We start from the raw sequence: 22,021 nt of genomic DNA, 5'->3' as shown, positions 1-22,021 counted from the left end.
GTGGGTCCCAGCGAGGATTTTCAAGGTTTGTGTCATTGACAGCACGAGGTTGGAAGTGCCGATTGCTTAAAATTCCCGATCCACCCTCGCGTAAAAAAACACAATAAAATAAAACTTCTCGTCTCAATGTTTCCTTTCACTCACCATGCTCGCAACCGATGGCAAGGCCTAAGACAAGTTCAGATGATCGTCACTGGTGTTGGCCCTGAGCGGGAATCGAACTCGGGTTCGCACGCACAGAGACACACACACACGCGCGCGCGCTGTTTAATCAGAAGGATTTAATATAGTGGTGAATGTCTCGAACACCGAAAGACGGATCGACACGCGTGACACAACACTAACGCCCACGAGGTCTGCCAGCTGTCACAGTCACGTGCGCGTCACCTAGGCCGTTGTGACGTCAGCCCCCCACAACGCTCCTCCCCTCCACACCAAGCTCCCCCTACACACAGCACGTGGTCACTCAGGGGGGCCCATTGCCAGACACGCGAGACGGCGCCATGGAAATTCTCGATTGGTTTTTATTTGATTAGTATCATCATGATTCTTACGGTCGCTTTATCATTATTTAGATGTTTACGGTATCATCATTATTCCTAGGGTCGCTTTGTCATTATTTTGATGTTTACGGTATCATCGTTATTTAGATTTTAGGTATTATTGTTATTACTACGACGGTCGTTTACCCTGGGGCAAGCTTCAGCGAGTCTCGTTAATCGATTTTTCACGAGGGTCCTGCCACGTTTTCGCAGGAGGGGTGGCGATAATTGCAGCTGCTGCTGTTGTGAAAATTCAAAAAATTTAGTGATTTTTTAGTTTTTCCGGTGTGATATTTACTCAATTTAACAGCAACAACGTGGACTGTGACGCTGGCGTGCGCGCACACGCTTGGCCTACTCTTCCAAAGGACGTCAGCGGGTTCCTTTAATGACCACTGTGAAGCAGTAGGGGCGTATAGTACCAAGACAAAGCAGCAGTCGCAGCAGCAGCAGTAGTATCAACCCTGGCGCTGGGGTGCCTCTCCAATCTCTCCATCTCACCACTCACGGGCCTCGCCATATCGTCTGGGAACTTCACCATAAACCCACAGACGCGAGATTCAACCAGGAAGGTTCCATGGTGTTGGATTAAGCCCCGGTTACAATTACGAATCAAGCCCGTCGACTTCATCGCAGGTATAACGTCTCTCACCTTGGCTCGCGACCCAGGGTCGGATACGCGAACCAGGGTCGGATACGCGACCCACCATTCGGCAATTCGTCACAGGGTGCACAAAACAGGTTAGCGGACACGGGAAACGACATCTCGCCGTGCTTTGGAAGCGACTCTACGCGCGAGGCAGAGGATGCGTCACCGTGCCGTTACATTTTTGGACGTTCTGACCGCGAGTACGCAACACGACAGAGTTACACCACGCTCCGAAAGCGCACTGCGGTGTGTGGGCGGTTAACTGGGTCGGGACGGGCATGCGCGGCTGTCGGATATGCGACGCTGTACCGTAGTACAGCGTAGGGGCGCCGCGGTGGCTAGGAGATGTTAACTACCTCGCCTGGTGTACGGGAGGTCGTGGGTTCCATTCCGACCCTGACACCTGTTGTACATTTGGAGTTCGTGGGATTATTTCTCTGGGTCCTCCGGTTTAAAAAAACAAAAAACGGGTTAACAGTTGCTCTTATTTCACAGTCGGGGAAGTAATAATCCGCGTTATGAATGACCGAGGATGAATCGTGGTTGTAGCGGTTACGGAAACTCGGCCGAACGGCCGATCGACGGTGATCGTGGCGCTTGCGCCGCACGGCGGAGTCCTCGCTCAACGCGTGGGCCGGTTGTTCAGGCGAGGAAACGCGCTTTCGCTCGACTGCAGTTACTGACATTTCGGGAACACTTTTCGCATCGCCTACATCGTCTGGACAGTCCGCTGGACCGTCACCTCTGGACCGTCACATCTGGACAGTCACCTACGTCTGGACCGTCACCTCTGGACCGTCACCTACGTCTGGACCTTCACGACAGAACCGCGCGCGAGCGACAGGGCAGATCGACTCGTCTCTCAAGGTCGCGTGGGAGTCCATGACCCCCGTGGACTCGTCATCGCCCGACAGTTTTGGCCAACAGGGGAACTGCAGAAAGTAGACAGGGTTGGGGAATTACAGCAAAGCATGGGGTGGAAGGGGGCGTTTGCTATGCTCCAACTGAGCTGTAATAATCGGTCACGATCTCTGCCCAGCCGATGCTGGGGGGCTTTTAAGAAGTCACATGATGCGTACGTAAATCATTAGCGGACGTTTTATATATATATACACATACACACACAAGTCAAGGGCGCTGTGGCGTGATGGACTAACGCGTTGGATGCCACCACACACCCTGCCTTCTGCGCGAGCCTGCAGTTTGTTACAAAGTCAGCAGCTGCCTCTCCAAGGAACGCACCGACAGTTTCACCTCCACCTCCACCACCACCGCCACCTACACCTCACTTCAGGTTGTCGACTTCTGGGTGCCACTGCAGTTGACGTCTCGCTGACCTGGCCTCCGCCTCCTCCTCCATTCACCCTGCTCACCACGCGTCCCACCCATCACTACCTCCTCCTGCTTCCCATTACATCGACAAGGCTCTCCCCCCCGCAGCGTTCTGAACCTACAAGTCGCTCACTCCACCCACCCTCCCTCCACACGACGCGTCTCCCGCACACCGCAACCTCTTCCACCACTGCATCCACCTCGCCACGTTACACTCCCCAACTTCCAAAGCTGCCCCTCGTCCTCCCCGCGAAATTCCGAGCGTTTCTCCGCACGCACCGATTGACAAAAGGGGCTACGGCACCTTTGGTCACGCCGGGTGAACAGTCCGCCACTCCGACCCGCGTCAGCTTGCCGTAACTTCAACCGCGATGTTTCGCGGCGTTAGCGCGTCATTTATATATATGTGTGTGCGTGCGCGCGTGCATGCGTGCGTATATATATTTCAAATATTGTTATTTTTACACAACGATGCAACTTAACCCGGCGACAGCGAAGAACGATTCACCGACAGACACGGCGAAGGATGCCAACACATCCGATCGCGAGTAGACGGCACCCTGGCTACAGCTAAGACCCAACGAACTACAACAGGACCACCGCACGACGCTAAACTTCACGCCTAGAGCATTCGGACGCGATCACGACGCCAACGGAAAGTGCGCGACCCCTAACCCGCGAGTCCGTGTCACGTATCAGCTGCGCGGCGCACAGATTATTTCGTCGAGTCCTCGACGGTATAATTCTGTACTTCTCCGTGGCTCTCCGCCCGACGCGTTGTCGCGTTTCGTATCGCGCGTCTGTCCCCCACCGGTGCGATCGTCTGACGTTTTTCGTCCCCCCCCCCATCCCTCCGCCCCCCCCACGTACTGCGTGCTCCTTCGATGATTAACGAGAACTTTTACTAACCAAGGAAGGGCCCCCCTCGTTGAGACAGACGCCGATGGATCGCGATGGTCGGGGGGTTCCCGGCGGCACTGGCACTCGCGGCAACGAGAACCCTCGCAACTAACGGGCCCCTGTGCCCCAGCGGGCCTGGCAGGTGGCTTCACAAGCCTTAGAAATGTGATGAACAACAAGGCAGAAGTAAAGTCAAGTAAAGTAAAAAAAAAGGTACAGGCACGAGCCAAGCTGCAATTTCCTCGTCGTAACACCGCTGGCAGAAGCTGCCTCCACGCGAGGATGTTTGAAGAAATTGCAGCGCGCACAATTTACCCTCCCCCCCCACCACACGCACAGAGCTGCCCATTCATATACCGCCGGTTTGAGGCAAGCGACGACCTGTAACCGTTGTCTGGACCGCCGCGCCGGGAGATCCGATTAAAACCGGCGACCTCTGGGATTGCAGGTCAAGCTGCTCTGCCGACCGTTAACACCACCGCGGCTGTATTTCGCTCCCCCCAAAGTAAAACGAGTTAGTACACTAAATGATTATTATCATCATCATCATCATCATCGATCCACTTCCGCGTGTGGTGGGGGGCAGCTACTTCTGCTATGGCACCAGACCGCGATAAGAGAGTGCAACGCATAACACTGTCGAAAGTCGTGGGTAACGACACAGCCTGGCAATAAAACCGGAGTCGTGTTCAGATGTTCACACACCAATAGAGGAAACCTTCATTGCATGTAAACAAGTTACTGCATCAGCCCCACACGGTACCGGTGGTGAAAGTTCAAACGAACGTGGCTCCGATAATAACACATGGGGGCATTGTCTGTGAAACTGATTGGCTTACAGAGACAGCGGCCTTCTTTAGGGCCCAGTCTCACCGCCAGTGTCACGCCAGAGAGCAGTACAAGGAGAATGCTCTCAGAAAATTAATAACTCGGGGTGAGCAGCTACAACACGGGACCTTTTTGCCAGCATCAAAGTATGAAAAAACAAGAAGAGGTTTTACGCTTTCTGGCAATAAAACAGGAGTTGTGTTCAGATGTTCAAACACCAAATAGAGGAAACCTTTTACAAAGGAATCAAGTTACTGCATTGGCCCCAAACAGTACCTGTGGTGCACATGCAAACATAACATGGTTCTGATAATTTCTGGGCATTGTCTGTGAAACTGATTGGCCTCCATCAGAGACCGCTGCCTTCTTTATGGCCTAGTCTCACCGCCAGTGTCACGCCAGAGAACAGCGCCAAAAGGCGACACACCGGCGAGGCTGGGTCATGAATAAGGCTGCTGCTGTCTCTGCTGTAGGCCAATTAGTGTCAAAGACAATGCCCTTAGATTATTATCAGAGCCATGTTTGTTTGCATGTTCAGCACAAGTACTGTTTGTGTGTGTGGTTAATGCGGTAACTTCATTCCTTGCGAAAGGTTTCATCTATTCGGTGTTTGAACTTAACGCCTCCTGTTTTATTGCCATGCTGCCAAACGCCGGCGAGTAAACCCGCTGCGAGCGGTCTGAATGGGCGCGGCGTAGGGAGGCAAGCGAGACGTTAAATAAAATAAAAAAACAAAACAAAAAGTCGACGCTTACGCCGACGGTAAACACGCAAACTCCGGCTGAGCCAACGAATAAAGGCAGTGGTCACCGCATCATCGCGCGGCTCCTTCGGATGTGCGTCTGCGGCCGTCTGGAACGCTCTCCCTTTCCGATATTTATGAAGCCACTAGGAGCTATGCAACTTTTAAATCGTCTTCTACATTGACAAAATCATTTCTTTCAAACTGCAAATTGTGTTTAGCTTGTGGTCCTTCTCCCCCCACCCGCACCACCGTTTAGCGCGGTTGGCTATGTACGTTGGTGCCAAGAGAAGTCAGAGACCCATAGACTCGCGCAGAGACCCATAGACTCGCGCAGAGACCCATAGACTCGCACAGAGACCCATAGACTCGCACAGAGACCCATAGACTCGCACAGAGACCCATAGACTCGCACAGAGACCCATAGACTCGCCCAGAGACCCATAGACTCGCACAGAGACCCATAGACTCGCACAGAGACCCATAGACTCGCACAGAGACCCATAGACTCGCACAGAGACCCATAGACTCACGCAGAGACCCATAGACTCACACAGGAGACCCATAGACTCACACAGAGACCCATAGACTTACACAGGAGACCCATAGACTCACGCAGAGACCCATAGACTCACACAGGAGACCCATAGACTCACGCAGACCCATAGACTCACACAGGAGACCCATAGACTCACGCAGAGACCCATAGACTCACGCAGAGACCCATAGACTCACACAGGAGACCCATAGACTCACACAGGAGACCCATAGACTCACACAGAGACCCATAGACTTACACAGGAGACCCATAGACTCACGCAGAGACCCATAGACTCACACAGGAGACCCATAGACTCACACAGAGACCCATAGACTCACACAGGAGACCCATAGACTCACGCAGACCCATAGACTCACAGAGACCCATTGTCTGTCATCTTTGTCCCGCACCTCCAATTAGCACGGTTGGCTACGTGTGTTGGTGCCTAAATAAGTTGAACACGCACACAGAGGAGAGAATGGAATCGACTTTGCGCGACCCGTGCAATCAGCGGGCATGGACGGACGGACGGTTGGACGGAACGAACGAGGGGCGGCGAAGGAAGATGCGAACGAGCGAAACGGCCGTGCGCCGGTCTGCCACCTCAACGTGTTGTCCTCTCGTATATATAAAGACCACGTGTCAATTCTAACGGCCGTCCGATTGATTTTTTTTTTTAGATATGCATATATGTGTGTGTGTGTGTGTCCCGTCAACTATAAATGCGAACCTGTGGAAAGGTGGCAATTTCACGGTGATGAGCTTTTGTTATATTCATGGTTTTTCTAATAACACTGACGCACGTAAAGGGAAACGAAAAGTGTGCAGAGTTTGATTGAAAAAAATCGGGGGGAGGTTTAGAGAGGGCGCGACGGGGGGAGTGGGGGAGGGTGAAGAAAAAAATCGATCAGAATTGGTGCCGTCTGTGCTCAATTAGCAACGAGAACGAAACAAAAGCCAACTAAACACGCGATTGAAGACGACTTTTTAAGGCCGAAAATGTGGGGGGGATTTCCCCACAACTCTGTGGCTGTCGCCTGACGATGCAGGTTGTTGTAATTACCGGCGAAACGTCACGCCACCTCGAATTGTAAACGTCGTTGTGGGTTTTCACTCCCAACACACAACTGGTGTGTGCGGTGTTAGGAACGAATTGGCCACGTTCGGTTTATGCGACACGAACCTTCACTAATTGGCCGTGTCGGGTGGTGGCGGGCTTAACGGCACGTTTATATTCACGCGATCTAACCACCCAGAACACCTCTACTCTAGGGGCAGTGTTGTCGAACGCGCTAGGGAGGTTATTGTACGCGATTGCAGTTCATTGATGTATCTTAACTAAAAAATAAACACACGTGCACCCAGTTATCCGATTTTGAAAATAAAATAAAATTACAAAATGAAAATCTGAACCAAACACGCGCGATCATCAAAAAATAAGAACATTTTTGCGCGTGCCGTGCAAAGCCAAGAGTGGCCGGTGCCTTTGCAGGAGGGCGCGAGCGACAGAGCGGAAAGCTTTCGACCGCTCGTCACGAAACAACGTGGGCAACAAAAAAACACGCTCAAGGAAACCTCCCCCCACCCCCCCCCCCCCCTCACAAGCCGTTTGGTGTCTGAAACAAAAAAACAACGAATCCTGCAAAAACCGTTTCGCCAAACCGGGCGTCGAAACGAACGCGGTCAGTGCCGTGCCCCGTGGCAGTGGCCGTGCCGTTTCACGGGAACCGTCGAATCGCACGCACGGAGACCGCCCGCCTAGGGCGGCCGCCCTGCTGTGCCACCCCCCCCCACCGCACTCCGCTTCAGTCTCTCTTCTTGTTCTTGCCCTTGCCGGCGTTGGGAGAGGATGCCGCGGCACCGCCGGCCTTGCCGCGGGCGCCACCGCTGCCGCCATCGTCCGCCCTGCCGCGCTGCTTGGCGCCGGAATCTCCGCCGCCGTTCTTCCGCGCGTCGCCGGCGCCGTGCCCGCCGCCCGTGCCCGGCTTGTCTCGCCCGCCGCGCGCGCGGCCGCCGGACGAGCCGCCGCCGGTCGCCGCCGCCGCCGGGTGCCGCCGCGGCGCCAAGACCCGTCTGAAGAGCGCCGCGAGCGCCACGGCCGCCACCGCGGCGGAGAAGAGAGACCAGACGACGGTGGGCCCCGTGTGCGGCTCGCTGAGAGCGCGCGCGCCACTCAGCAGCTGCAGGATCGGCGACGCAGAATCGCCCTCCGGCTCCTGCCTCGGCTTTCCGCGGTCCTGGTGGGGGCGGGGGGTTGGGGGGGGTTAGGGGGGGGGGAGACAGACAACAAAGACGAAGATCCCCCGTGTAGCCTTTGACAGACTGTCGGGGCAAGTGCTGTCAGCAAGCAGCAGATCGCGTGGTCGGTGGCCACGCACGGGAGCCTTCGTCTGCCCAGCGATGGCGTTCACACACCGCACCCGCCGTGGGTCGGGGTGCCCATGTGGGTGCCCCTCTGGGTGCCACCGTGGATGCCGCCGTGCCCCCCCCCTCCCCTCACCTTGAAGTCGTGTTGCCGGAGCACGGCGTCGAAGGTGGGGTCTCCGAGGAAGACGGCCGGGTAGAACTCCGAGACCAACTCGCGGCGCCACCACTCGCCCGGCATCGACCTGTGGGGTAGGGGGGGTGGGTGGGGGGGAAAACCCGCCGGGGTCAAAGCGCTGCCGTGACCCCCCTGGGGCCGCCACGAGGTCGATCGCCTCCGGCGCGAACGTGGAACGCGACGTCAAAGTCCGTCATTCCGGCGAGCAGCACCCGCCCCGACCAGCCCGCCGAGGCTACGCACGGGAGGGGGTCTACGTCTCTGTGTGCGCGTGCTCACCCGTCCTTGTCGGGGCTTGTGTAGGAGTACTTGTAGAGCTGGGCTCGCACGAAGGTGGGGGGGCGGTCGCTGAACGGGTAGCGGCTCCTGTCAACCTGCAGCAGGCGCTCCACTGGTGGGCGAGGGATAAAGGGGGGCGCGTGTCAACGCAAAGGCAAAGATCGCCCACCCCCCCCAGGTCGTAACCGGGTACCCGATACCCGTACTCTACCCGATACCCGGCTACCCGTACGCGGCCGGATACGGGTAGCCGATTGCGACTCTGGTGCGGCCGGGTACGGGTACGGGTAAGGAATCAAAACCTGTTTGCGACCTCTGCCCCCCCCCCTATGAAGGCGGGCACGGCGCACGCGGATGGACGTCACCAACGTCGGCGGCCGTGAGCGGGAATTGAGCCCGGGTCGCCGGATTCGCGGCGCGATAACCCACGCACAAACGACAAGGGCCGCCATTCGCCACTAAGTGCCGGTGACGTCACCGTGGCATCTGTGCCAAGCTCGGTGCACTTTGAGGCCACGTGAAGAGTCAAAGGCTCTTTGGCGGGAGTTCACAGGAGGCCCAGGGTTGACCGAATGACACAAAAGTATACAAAGACAAAAACAAAGCTCCCCATATAGCCTGTTACAGGCGCTACAGACTGTAGGGGCAAAGTGCTGTTAGCGAGCACCTATGAAGGCCGGAAACGGCACACGAGGGGGTGGGTCGCCAGCACCACGCCCGGCCTTCTTTGTCTCCCCAGTGGCGATGTTTACACACCGCACCAGGTACTCATTTGAGGCCGAGTCGACGTAGGGGAGGCACAGGACCGGTTCACATAATTGTCACAGGTGTTGGCCGTGAGCGGGAATCGAACTCGAGTCGCCGGGTACATGAACAAGATTATACACATCACTCACACACACACACGCACGCGCGGACATAGGCCCCACACAAAGACAAATACGTGTAGATTCACAGCAGAGGTCGCAAACGGGTTTTGATTCCTTACCCGTACCCGGCCGCACCAGGGTCGCAAACGGGTACCCGTACCCGTACCCGGCCGTACCCGTACCTACCCTTACCCGGCCGGGTTGATTCTAGGAACTTGAATTGTGAGAAGAGACAAGACGTTGGGAAATGAGTGACAAACGGTGACTCACCAGTGACTCACGGCCTACCCGTACCCGTACCCGGCCGCACCAGGGTCGCAAACGGCTACCCGTACCCGTACACGGCCGGGTACGGGTAGCCGGGTATTGGGTAGGGTACGGGTATCGGGTACTCGGTTGCGACCTCTGATTCACAGACACACACACACAGAGAGATGCATCAAGGACAAAGATCCAGCCTACACCGGACGTTGGGGCAAGTGCTGCCAGCGAGTGGCAAGGCAGGGCACGGGGGCACAGCATGGCAGGGCGTGCGCTATTACCGTTGGGCTTGCCCTGCAGCAGGCGGTAGAGGAGGCTGCTGAACCAGGGGCTGTGCTGCTGATCCCCAAGGGCGGCAAACCACATCTGCCAGTCGAGGCGCGGCTGGTGGGGCGCCACCACGGGAGGTGCGGCGCTCACGTTGCCCGGCTTGTACATGAACTCCAGCTCCTGGCAGCGCCAACACACGCCGCCAAACGAAAACGCCGCCGCCGCGGGAAACAAGAACCGTCACGGACAACGAGGACGCTGCGGCTGCTAGCGACACGGCCGTTGCCGCCGGCGCAGCAAGGGTTACAGCCGTACTACAACCGCTATTAACACCGCAACCACAATCGTTACAACCGTACTACAACCGCTATCAACACCACAACCACAATCATTACAACCTCACTACAACCGCTACCAACACCGCAAACCACAACCATTACAACCAAACTACAACCGCTACCAACACCACAATCATTACAACCGTACTACAACCGCTACCAACACCACAATCATTACAACCTTACTACAACCGCTACCAACAGCACAACCATTACAACTGTACTACAACCGCTACCAACAGCACAATCATTACAACCGTACTACAACTGCTATCAACACCGCAACCACAACCATTACAAACAAATTACAACCGCTACCAACACCGCAACCACCTCCATAACCATCACCACAACCACCACAACCACCATCTCAAAGACCCCCCCCCCCCCCCGTGTAGCCTTAACAGACTGTAGGGAGAAATACTGTTAGCGAGCAGCACCTATGAATGCCGGCACAGCACACGAGGGGGGTGGATGGCCAACACCAGGCCAAGTCGACCTAGGGGAGGCCCAGGACCGTTTCCGATAGCATGTTGGCTGTGAGGGGGACTCGAACTCGGTTCGCCGGGTTCGCAGCGCAGCTTGCTAACCATGGCACAACCACCACCATCACGCACACAACCACCCACCACAACAACCACCACCACGGCAAAGAAACACAAGCATGTCCGCCAGCCGCGCCCATGCATCACCAACCCCCCACCCCCAATCCCACACCGGCTCGCGCACCTTCCAGCCTCCGCTCATGCTGTGGCTGCCCTCGATGACGACCTCCGGGCGACCCCCGACCCCGGTCATGCGGCGGAAGAGCCCGTAGGATCCCGTGAGGTGCAGGTGCTCGAGGGAGGAGTGGGCGCGACGCACGCCGGGCCACAGGGCCGCGTGAGCGTCCTGCTGCAGGTACGTGTACGGCACCTGGCGGGGGGAGGGGGATGGGGATGGGGGGGGGCACACGGAGAGTGACGCTCGCCACCCGCGGAGCCAGCCGAGCGAGGCAGGGGAAGGGAGGGCGCGGCGCGACCGTGCGCCGGGAAGTCCCGGAGGGTCGCGTGGAGCTTCCGCGCAGGCGTTATAGGCGGCCGGTCGAAAGGACGAAGCCGCCCGATCGATTCCGAGGCTGAGCCACGGACAGGGGACGCACTTGCGAACGGTGCGGTGGGTGGCTAGCACCACGGAGAGGCGCGGTAGGGGGTACAGCTGGTGGTGCATCTGCCGGTCATCTCGGTCGGTCAACCCATGGCACCTGCTGGGTCTGTCCCCGTGACCTCCTGTCAGGGAGCCTTCGACACTTCGCGTGGCCTCAAAGTGCACCTGGCTTGGCACAGGTACCGTGGTGACGTCACCGTCACTTGGCGGCAAATGGCGGGTATTGGTATTGGTACAGACTGCTGGGGCAAGCGTCGTTATCGCGAGCAGCAGCTATGAAGGCCGGCACGGCACACGAGGTGGGGGTGGTGGGGCTAGCACGATGCCAGGATGCAGTCTCCCCGTCGGTGATGTCTTTACACGCAGCACGGGGAATTCATTTATTTTAAGGCCAAGCCGACCTAGGGGAGGCCCAGGCCCGATTCAGATACTCATCACAAAGGTTAGCCGTGAGCAGAAATCGAACTTGAGCTCATCAGGTTTCGTAGTGCAGCGCGCTAAACACTTCAGCCACTGTTCTTGACACGCATGCGCACGCCACTCGGGTACACGCACGCTCGCTCGCGCACACACGCTCACGCCACTAAGGCACGCTTGCTCGCGGACACACGCTCATGGACACACGCTCGCTCACGGACACACGCTCATGGACACACGCTCATGGACACACGCTCGCTCACGCACACACGCTCACACGCGCCACTCACCAGGCTGATGGTGAACATCCCGGCCGTGGCCAAGAGGAAGATGGCGCACTGAAGCGTCGTCCAAAACTTCCAGAAGAATCCACGCTGGCACGCACAGCTTCCACAGCCGGACCACCCCGCATACACGCACGAGCACACACACGCAAACAAGCGCACACACACACACGCGCAGGCACACACGAACACAGGCACACACACACGCGCAGGCACACATGAACACAGGCACACAGGAACACACAAACGCACACACACACGAACGCACACACACAGGCACACACGAACGCACACACACAGGCACACACGAACACACACAGTTAACCACCTTGCATCAATAATTTTAGGGACCGTGTGTGGTCTGGGACTTATGTTGTTTTTGTAGTTGTTTGCTGCCTTGCCCATATATATGCAATTTGTTTATCGTTAGGTTTTTTCGGTAAAGTCACATAGGTAAAAAATTAATAAAGTACAATAAAAATCAAATAAAAATCACGACGTTTCGGAGGCAACACAAGCTTCCGTCTTCAGGTGGAACCGTCACAGCACGGTAGCTGTATCAAGTGAGCCGGCAAAGCAGACGGCCGCGTAGCCACTCGAGTTGAAAGGGGAACCTCTGCGACAAGCGTCGAGCGGGCGACCGCGAGGCCTTGTCGGCATCGACGATGACGATGATTTTACGACGACGAGTGCTGTTAGCTCGCAGCATCTATGAAGGCCGGCACGGCACACGAGGGGGTGGGAGAGGCGCGAGATGGCAGCTCACCGGTAGAGCGCTGCCAAAGCCTCCCATGCCAGCGACACGCCTCCGATCCACATGGTGATGGGCACGGCATCTTTGAGCCAGGCCATGAAGTCATAGTAGGTGAATCCTGCAAACGCACGCAAACCACCAATGTGCCCCCCGTTGTAGCCTTAACAGACTGTAGAGGGCAAGTGCCGTTAGTGAGCAGCACCTATGGAGGCCGGCACGGCACACGAGGTGGTGGGTAGCGAACGCCACGCCCCATTGACGATTATTTTACACACCGCACCACACAGATAAGAGACAAAGATCCCCAGTATAGCTTTAAGACTGCTGGAGCAAGTCCGGTTAGCGAATAGCACAACCTATGAAGGCCGGCACGGAACACAGGGGGGGTAGGTGGCCAGCACCACGCCCGGCCGCCTTTGTCTCCCCAGTGGCGATGTTTACACACCGCACCAGGTACTCATTTGAGGCCGAGTCAACCTAGGGGAGGCCCAGGACCGGTTCAAATAATCCTCACCTGGTGCTGGCCGTGAGCGGGAATTGAACCCGGTTCGCCAGGTTCGTAGCGCAGCGCGCTAACCACTACACTACTGCTCCCCTCCAGAACACACACATACATACAAAGACCCCCCCCCCCCGCCACGTATAGTCTTAACAGATTGTTGGGGCAAGTGCTGTAAGCGAGCAGCACCGATGAAAGCCGGCACGGCGCACGAGGGAGTGGGACAGAGGTCGCAATCGGGTACCCGATACCCATACCCTACCCGATACCCGGCTACCTGTACCCGGCCGGGTATCGGGTAGGCCGTGAGTCACTGGTGAGTAACTGTTTGTCACTCATTTCCCAACGTCTTGTGTCTTCTCACAATTAAAGTTCCTAGAATCAACCCACCCGCGCCTTGCAACATGGCTTCATCCCAGAGGTCGCAATCGGGTACCTGATACCCGTACCCTACCTGATACCCGGCTACCCGTACCCGGCCGGGTATCGGGTACGGGTAGCCGTTTGTGACCCTGGTGCGGCCGGGTACGGGTAAGGAATCAAAACACGTTTGCGACCTCTGGAGTGGGAGGCCAACATCACACACACACACACACGGGTGAACATCACTCCCTCACCGATCTTCGACTCCACGACGCCCCTCTCCCAGTCCACCTTGAGGTTGAAGTAGGTGACGGCCCAGAAGGCCAGCGTGCCGTACACGCCGCACTCTGCCAGCCTCGCCAGCCGGTCAAACCAGGGCGACGCCTGCTGACCTGTCGTGCGCACGCAAAGACGTCCCCCGCTGTTATAGCGAGCACCTATTAAGGCAGAAGGGGCGGCTAATTAGGCATGCATTTGTAGGCCTGGCCGGACGGGTAACGTGGCCCAAACCCAAAAGGGACTTAGTCACGATTCATCATCGATTTTTCTGGGTCAGACTGCTGTGCAAAGTGTAATATGCCGCGTGGTAAACCCTTCTTGATTCATCGTCGACGCAGCCAAGTTGATGAACAAAACGTGGACAACGTTTTGTTCACATTTACGCAATTTAACCCACAAAAAACTAACAAAAACGTAACCTGTATTATCGGGGACAACGTATTTCTGCACCGAGCACCACCTGGCGGTAGTGTTGGGGAGAGCGACCCACAAAAACGTCCGTTCATCGCAGTGACAACTTCACTCATTGGCAGCGCCGGGCGCAGGAGGGTGTACGATCCCACCCAGAAAAACGTCGACCCAGGCATCGTGACACAACACTGGTCGCGCGTGAAGCCCCGAGCACGCTCGCGCGTCGATCATCAAGCCCCGCCTCCCCGCGTGAACGAACGAACGATCGCTGGTCCCGGTCCGTTTGCGCCGCGCGCGACACGCGTCCCACACACCCTTGAGCTGCTGGGACGCCGCAGCGGTGGGGGGGCGACGCTGGCGCAGCAGCCACGAGGCGTGGCCGGTCGTCCAGCAGCGACAGGCACAGCACCAGCGTGAGGAGGTTGAAGAAGTTGTAGTTGCCGGTGACGATGATCATCAGCTGGAGCAGGACCTGGCGACGAGAGACACGCGCGCGCGCTTGCACGTGGCTTTATCGCGGCCGCCGCCGACGACGACGGACGATCAACAGCCGAAGACATTGAGAGCTTGGGGAAGTTTCCGTGCTTTGGGTGCCTAAGCAACTGAAAGTCTGCGGCTGCGTGTGGCAGGCTGTGGTAACGGAAGAACTTTTGGGCACACGGCGGCCCGTGACTGTTGCGGTGACGGTGGCGTGACGGTGGCGTGACGGTGGCGTGACGGTGACAGCGGTAGCGACGGCAACGATGACTGCACCCTAGCGGGAGGGGGGGAGGGTCCCTCGAACTCTGACCTGCGCGTAGAAGGAGAAGATGCGCACGCGGCGCAGCGGGCAGAAGAACAGCACGGGCACGGGCACTTCGATGGCGTAGGTGGCCACCACGCTCAGCTGCTGCACCCAGCCAGGGAGGTGGTGGGCAAACCACGCCGCCGGCGTGGGGATGCACTGGCTCTCGTAGTGGAAGTTCAGCGCTGCGGGGGCGGAAACACACCCACAGATTCGCACAGAGACCCGTAGATTTACACAAAAATGTATAGATTCACACCGAGACCCATAGATTCGCACAGAGACCCGTAGATTTACACAGAGAAGTTGGAGGCGGAGGAGGAAGACTAGCAGGAGGAGTTGGAGGGCATCTCTCACCGGACAGCGTCCACCACGTGGGGCATCGGCTGGTGAGCTTGACAACCCCCGACGCGAACATGAGACGGAAGAGGAGCCAGCGCAGCAGCCAGAACGTGAGGCCATCGTGCGGCCGCTGGGTGGCCGGGCGCCACTTGATCAGCCGGAGCGGGGCCACCAGTATCGTCAGGAAGCCGGTCTCCAGCAACAGGTTGTCCCTGCGGGGAGGAGGGCGACAGCCGATGGCGCAAGCGGCCGCGGTCACAGTTCGCCGAGCTCCGTTGGCTTCCGGTTGCTGAACGAACGCGTTGCGAGGTCGCGCTTGTTACACTCGCACGCAAAGTGCGCGAGTGAATCATCACAATGCCTCGCTGATCTCGTCATGGAGCATAAACCACCACGCAAACTCGGTCATCCTCGCAGCAGCAGCAGCAGCGGCAGCGGCTTTTGGCTGGCCGTCAAACAAAGATGGTCACCGTTTCGGGAGGTGCTTTCAGGTGCGCTGCTGCGGCTGTCTGGAACGCTCTTCCTTCCGATATTAGCAAGCCATGCGCTTCTAAACTGAAGACTCATTTCTTTAGAACTGCTTTTTGTGTTTACTTTGTTGTCTTTCCCCCGCACTTCCGATTAGCACGGTTGGCTACGTACGGTGCGAAAGAAGTTTAACGCACGTACGTACATAGCTGCGCTGGGACAGTGCAACGCCCATCGGATCGAGCCGTCCTCAGCTCAGCAGTCCGATACGCGAGATAAACTCACACACGCACACACATCGATAACACCGGGGCCTTAAAGGTAAAGCGATAATAGGTGACGGTTCGGGCAATGACCCTTCTTCGCAGCGCACAGAGTGGACAGAGAGACTGTGACGCGGTTTCCTCCGCGGTAAATCCCTAATAGCAATGCGACACTCAACTAAGTGAGCATTCCTACTGGATCATCCTAACGAGAGTTACCGTGTCCGCTCTCCCCCTCATGGACCGACAGAAAGATAGAGACGTTGCATAGACGCCGCCGTTGACAAGCGTAATGACAAAATATACCACGCAAATTACTTAATTACTGCTCAAAGAGTGATTGAAGAGTACCGATGTGGAACAAACGTTGTACTCACCACTGGAAATAAAGGAACACCTGTCCAACCTGTGGGAGAATGAGAGAAAAAAGCATTGAAAATCAATCGCAATGAAAGATATTATCACTGTGAAATCGCACCAACCAAAATCCGGAGTTACGACCTCCTGATGCTATTCTGAATTAAACATATGGCCTGTGCAGCTCCTCTTTGTGCGTGGCTGTTAACAATTAATGTACAAACCAGGAGACACAGACATGTCCTTTCAGGGGGATGGCATCTGGTTTAAATAAGAGTTTGCACTGCAATGACCACGGAATAATACTTTCATTTTAGATCGCATCATTCTCACGCCAACGGCAGTCCCACAACATTGTACATTTAAGCAACATGTCCCGCAGTTTCAACTGCAGCGCGGGGAGAATGAACGCACACGCGTGACGACAATCCAGGGCTGGCGTTGCGACGCCGTGTGCTACGAATCCGGCGGCCCGAGTTCAATTCCCGGTCAATGCCTAAAGTCGGCGGCGAATGAGCGGTGTCTCCGATGCTGGTTCTGGGTTTCTCGCGCCCTTCACGCAACCCACGCTGACCAGTGCAGTGAAGTATGGTCATAAACGCCCAAGACGCGTATGGCGTGCGGGGGGGGGGCCCTCAAATAGCCGCAGTTCGACATTAAGGGCTGGACACACTGTGGAAGTTAGCAGGGTGTGGGGCTGGTGAATGGTTCCTGGTGAACTCTGGGTAGGATGGCAGACAGGAACACCGACCCCGCCTCACCTTACCACCTCGTCATAAGGGAGTTCAACTGTGACTACGAATACAGGGTGCTTAAAAAACAATTGTTTACACTTCTGAGAAATTGCAACAACACCACGAGAAATTTCGATTTAAAGCTTTCGTGACTGCAGGGATTCATCTTCTTGGTTCTTTCGGTAAAGTCACATAGAATGGAAATAATAAAATAATAAGAATAAAACATAATAAAATAATTCTCACGACGTTTTGGCCACAACGCAAGCAGCCGTCCTCAGGTGAAGAACAGGTCTGTCGATAAGACAGAGTCTGAATGACACATCCTAGGCTTGGAGCGTCTATTTAAGCTGGGAGGGAGGAGGAAGAGCGCCTTGACAAAATAACTTGCATATCAAGAGGAACTTTTGTATATTTATGAGAAATGCAGATATGCGATTAGTACTACTTGTGAAATGCGTAGGGGGTTTGGCGAGGGGTTTAAAGTGTGCTTCTGGGCTCTGTAGACCACCTGGAGAAGATCCCAGGCACGCGTTGACAACGATGGCAAACAAGTGTGAGACATTGTCTTTTTGAAGCTATTAACATTACATTTGTTATCGTGTTACATTCTATCATGATCCGTTCTTTTTACATGAAAAACGATAGCCCCGTGTAAGTGTTAAAAAAACATTTGAAGCGCCTTGTATATTATTATAACACTATATATTATTAACACTATACAGGGTACTTAAAAAAGAAATGTTTAACACGTCTGACAATTTGCAACAATACCACGGGAAATTTGCCTCCGGGCTCTGCAAAAGATTCTAAGGCACGTGTTGACAATGATGGCGAACAAGTGGGAGACCCTTTGACTTTTTGAAGCCATTAACATTACATTTGTTTCCGTGTTACAGTGTATTAGTATCCTTTCTTTTCCAATAAAAACAATAGTCCCATGTAAGGGTTACCATTTTTTTAAGCACCCTGTGTAGTAAATATATGAAGCCATCTGGCTGACTTAGTACTCAGCCGACCGTTACGATGTGCCATGAATAATGGCCATTGCCTGAAACGTCACCTACTATGTACTTTTTCTTTTCAAAGCCACAGTGATATTGATGAATGTGTCGAGGGTTTTGGGGATGTTTTTTAATCGTTCCACTACTCTGCGCACGCACTCTGCCCGTGTCCTCAAACGTCCCGTTATCAGCACTTACCAGCATTTATGTCACCATTGCCGAATGGAGAGGAAAAAAAACACAACCGATAAACTCCGCCACACCAATATTTGTGTTTAAACATTGCAGGGGGCGGGGATGGGGGGGGGGTAAGTGGCTGGCGCCCATCGCCTGCCGCACCTGGTAGAGCGACAGGTAGAGCACCCAGAGGCACAGGAAGGTGAAGGCGTCGCGCATCGGCTCAAAGACCATGGCGGCGAGCGAGAGGCCGGCGCCCAGCAGGCACGCCAGCTCCATGCCCTGCTCCACGTCCAGGCCCAGACGCGGCACCAGCCACAGCAGCGTGGGGCGCTCCCACATCAGCTGCGCCTCCGGCTTGCCCTGGGGGCTCAGCTGCTTGCGTGCGGGGAGGATGCCCTCGCGGCCGTACAGACCTGCGGAACGATGCGGGAAGGGGTCGGGTTCAAGGGATGCTGCGGCGGTGGAATGGTCCAGCGGGTTGGCAACCTCAACCAGCTTCTTTCGGTAAAGTCACGTAGAATGGAAATAATAAAATAATAAAAATAAAACATGATAAAATAATTCTCACGACGTTTCGGCCACAACGCAAGCAGAACAGGTCTGTCGAGAAGACAGAGTCTGAAGTGAGAATTATTTTATTATGTTTAATATTTATTATTTTATTATTTCCATTCTACGTGACTTTACCGAAAGAACCAAGAAGATGAATCCCTGCAGTCACGAAAGCTTTAAATCGAAATTTAACCTCAACCAGGTCAAGGTTCATATAGCCCCAGCGGACGGTGTTTGGCCTACTCTTCTAAGCTGGCCAGATCCCCTTAACGAAAGAGGTGGGAGCACCTACACTGTACCCCGCCACGAGCGATAGACTCAGTGTGGTCGCGTGTGTGTGTGGTGTACCCGGGTACACTGCAGGGTGTGGACAGAGGTGGAGAATTTAAGTGACATGTCCGTAGCTTCAACTGCAGCGCCGAGAGAATTAAACGAATCGGCGACCCTCTGGATTGCAATTCCAGCGTGCTGACCGCTACACCACGACCGTACGTTGCTACGCTGTAGCATAAATTTCACTCCTAATTCCATATTCCAACTGGTGCATGGTAATAAGTTGAAAGTTGCCCATCTGGAACTCTCATGTACGTAACGGTTAACATCTGGCCACCATGGGCTGGATGTTAACTACCTCAGCCTGGTATACTGGAGGTCGTGGGTTGGATCCAGACCCCAATGCCTGCTGTATATTTGTAGTTTGCATATCTCTCTCTCTCCCTTCCATGTAGATTTTTCTCCAGGTCCTCCGGTTTTTCTCTCCACATTTAGAATCAACGTGCATTTAGAGTATTTAACTGATAAACATTTCCACATGATAAGCCACTTCGTTGAGCTATCATGTGACCAGGTCGCTTTTGAAAAAGAAAATATATAGCTCAGTGGACCTTACCTGGTAAATAAAATAATGTACAACTGAGTTTAACAATTATCACTCCCGTGATACAAAAAGCCACGCTTCTCTCCGAATCCATAATATTAATTCATATTTTAAAATCCAAAAGCTAAAAAAATGTAATGTGTGCCCACCAAAATTATGACCCACAAGGGAGCGTGAATTGGTTATTTCAGTCAAATATAACCGAGTGGACGATAATCATCCAGCGTGACGATGACTAAGACTGCCCAACAATACTATCATCATCATCTACCCACCAATAACATCAATAGCACAAATACCATCGTCACCATCTACTCACCAATATCATCAGCATCATCTACCCAAAATCATCAGCATCCCACCATCATAATCATCAACTACCCACCATCATCATCATCATCCCACCATTAACCGTCATCTACTCACCAAAACCATCATTATCATCATCTCCCACCAATACCATCATCACCATCATCATCTACTCACCAATACCATCATTATCATCGTCTCCCACCAATACCATCATCACCATCATCATCTACCCACCCAAGACCAAACAGCGACCGATTGTAACGAGACGAAATTAAATAATTTCGATTTAAAGCTTTCGTGACTGCAGGGATTCATCTTCTTGGTTCTTTCGGTAAAGTCACGTAGAAGGGAAATAATAAAATGACTTTACCGAAAGAACCAAGAAGAGAAATTAAATGAGTTTGACTGAAGATAATTGGGTATCGTCTGGACTGCATGTGTGTGTGCTTATGAACCAGATTTACAGAGTTCTCCGAATGGCTAAGCCGATGATGATTACTGTATTCATAACTAAGGGCGGTTGTACTGAATCTCTGGCTTTCGTGAGTAGACGAAGCCCAAGAGAAGAAATGATGACCGTGTCAGCAAAGCCCCCAAAAAATTACTCCAAAAATAAAAACCTCAACGGACTGCAGTCAGATCGTGCCGAGACTAAAACAAAATGAGACCTACTACATTAAAGATCGAGTCAATGACCAAGAGGACTTGTCGACTACGTTTAATAAGATGCCTACCTAACGCTGAAATTCAACGAGGCAAGATTGCTTTGAATCACGAGCTAGCAAATTCTGGAAATTCACTGGGTCCCCCTCCCCCCCTTATTCATTTCACTCACACGAGCCAGTGCCGGAACCTCAAAGACAATGAATCACTCTTAAACTCTCTCTCTCGGCCATTAAATCATCATCACCATCATCACAATCCAGCCCCCCGTCGTCGTGAGTTAACCGAGTAATTCGCCCACCCCGCAGAAAGTTACGACAAACACAGCTTTAGGGCCCGCGAGGAGACAATGCCCACGAAATTGCTGCAAAGCAGTTCCAATTCCTCCCCCCGTTAGAACGGCCATATGGGATGGATGGATCATTTGGGCTCTAACGTAACAATGCTAAACAAGGGGGGGGGGGGACCCGTGCATTTTGCAATACAATTATTATAAAAAATCAAATACTCGGCTCGTATATTCGCGCAATGTCATTGCTAAACACATTTTTCTTTGTTAAATCGACTCTACAATAGAATTTCAGCGGGCGGACGGGCGGGCGGGCAGAGCCGGCCCATCCATGGGCCAGACGCTCCACCTCCCTCGGCCGGGCAATCTATCCGAGCACCGGTGAAGGCCGCAACCCTCGGTCCGGGGGTTGGTTGTAATCTGGCTCTCTCCCCCTCCTCTCCCCCCAACGTCGTCTTCGTTTTACCTGGGATCTGCACGTAGAGGGAGGCGAAGGCGAACAGGTAAATGGCGCCCATGCCCCACAGGAACATGTGCCTGGCGAGGTGAACCTCTCCCATCGTGAAGCGGTGGTGGCGGCGGTGGCGGCTGCGTTGCTTGACGGCGACGTGGCTTTCAAGAGCCTCCCCCTCCCCTCCTCTTCTTACCCCCCCCCCCGGAGGAAAAGAACGCGAAGTGAAAGACGCCCTGAGGGCAATTCGAGAGCGCCGAGCGGCAGTGGGGCGGGTGAGGCGAACCTGGGGCGAGGGTAGTGTTAGAGCCCCCAGGGCGAGTTTCTTACGCAGATGGTTCGTGCGGGCGGTTCGGCACGCCTCGGATTCAAATTACGTTCGGTCATTCATTCGTTTGTGGGTGCGTTTGGGATTTCTCGTTTGGTTGTGGGTTTGTTTGGGATTTATAGTTTGTTTGTGGGTCCGTTTGGGATTTCTCGTTCGTTTGTGGGTGCGTTT

The 22,021-nt window shown here is 54.6% G+C and overlaps 1 protein-coding gene across 1 annotated transcript; it reads right to left on the bottom strand.

Moving 5' to 3' along the window:
* Positions 1-297: 297 nt before the first annotated feature.
* LMF2 (lipase maturation factor 2) lies at positions 298-21,671 on the bottom strand. The gene is made up of 14 exons (XM_061579043.1): positions 21,538-21,671; positions 18,538-18,791; positions 16,481-16,509; positions 15,388-15,584; positions 15,037-15,215; positions 14,622-14,718; positions 13,811-13,993; positions 12,707-12,812; positions 11,947-12,043; positions 10,823-11,008; positions 9,767-9,935; positions 8,356-8,467; positions 8,035-8,143; positions 298-7,771 (listed from the first exon to the last, which is right to left on the bottom strand). Exons 1-14 carry the CDS (start codon positions 21,629-21,631, stop codon positions 7,340-7,342), a joined length of 2,244 nt encoding a protein of 747 aa, XP_061435027.1. The 5' UTR covers positions 21,632-21,671; the 3' UTR covers positions 298-7,339.
* Between the last annotated feature and the right edge of the window lie 350 nt (positions 21,672-22,021).

The sequence above is a fragment of the Lethenteron reissneri genome, chromosome 68, assembly GCF_015708825.2.
Source record: "Lethenteron reissneri isolate LAM-NWPU_2019-01 chromosome 68, ASM1570882v1, whole genome shotgun sequence".
Taxonomy (NCBI): domain Eukaryota; kingdom Metazoa; phylum Chordata; class Hyperoartia; order Petromyzontiformes; family Petromyzontidae; genus Lethenteron; species Lethenteron reissneri.
This window is presented reverse-complemented; position numbering and strand designations above follow the sequence as displayed.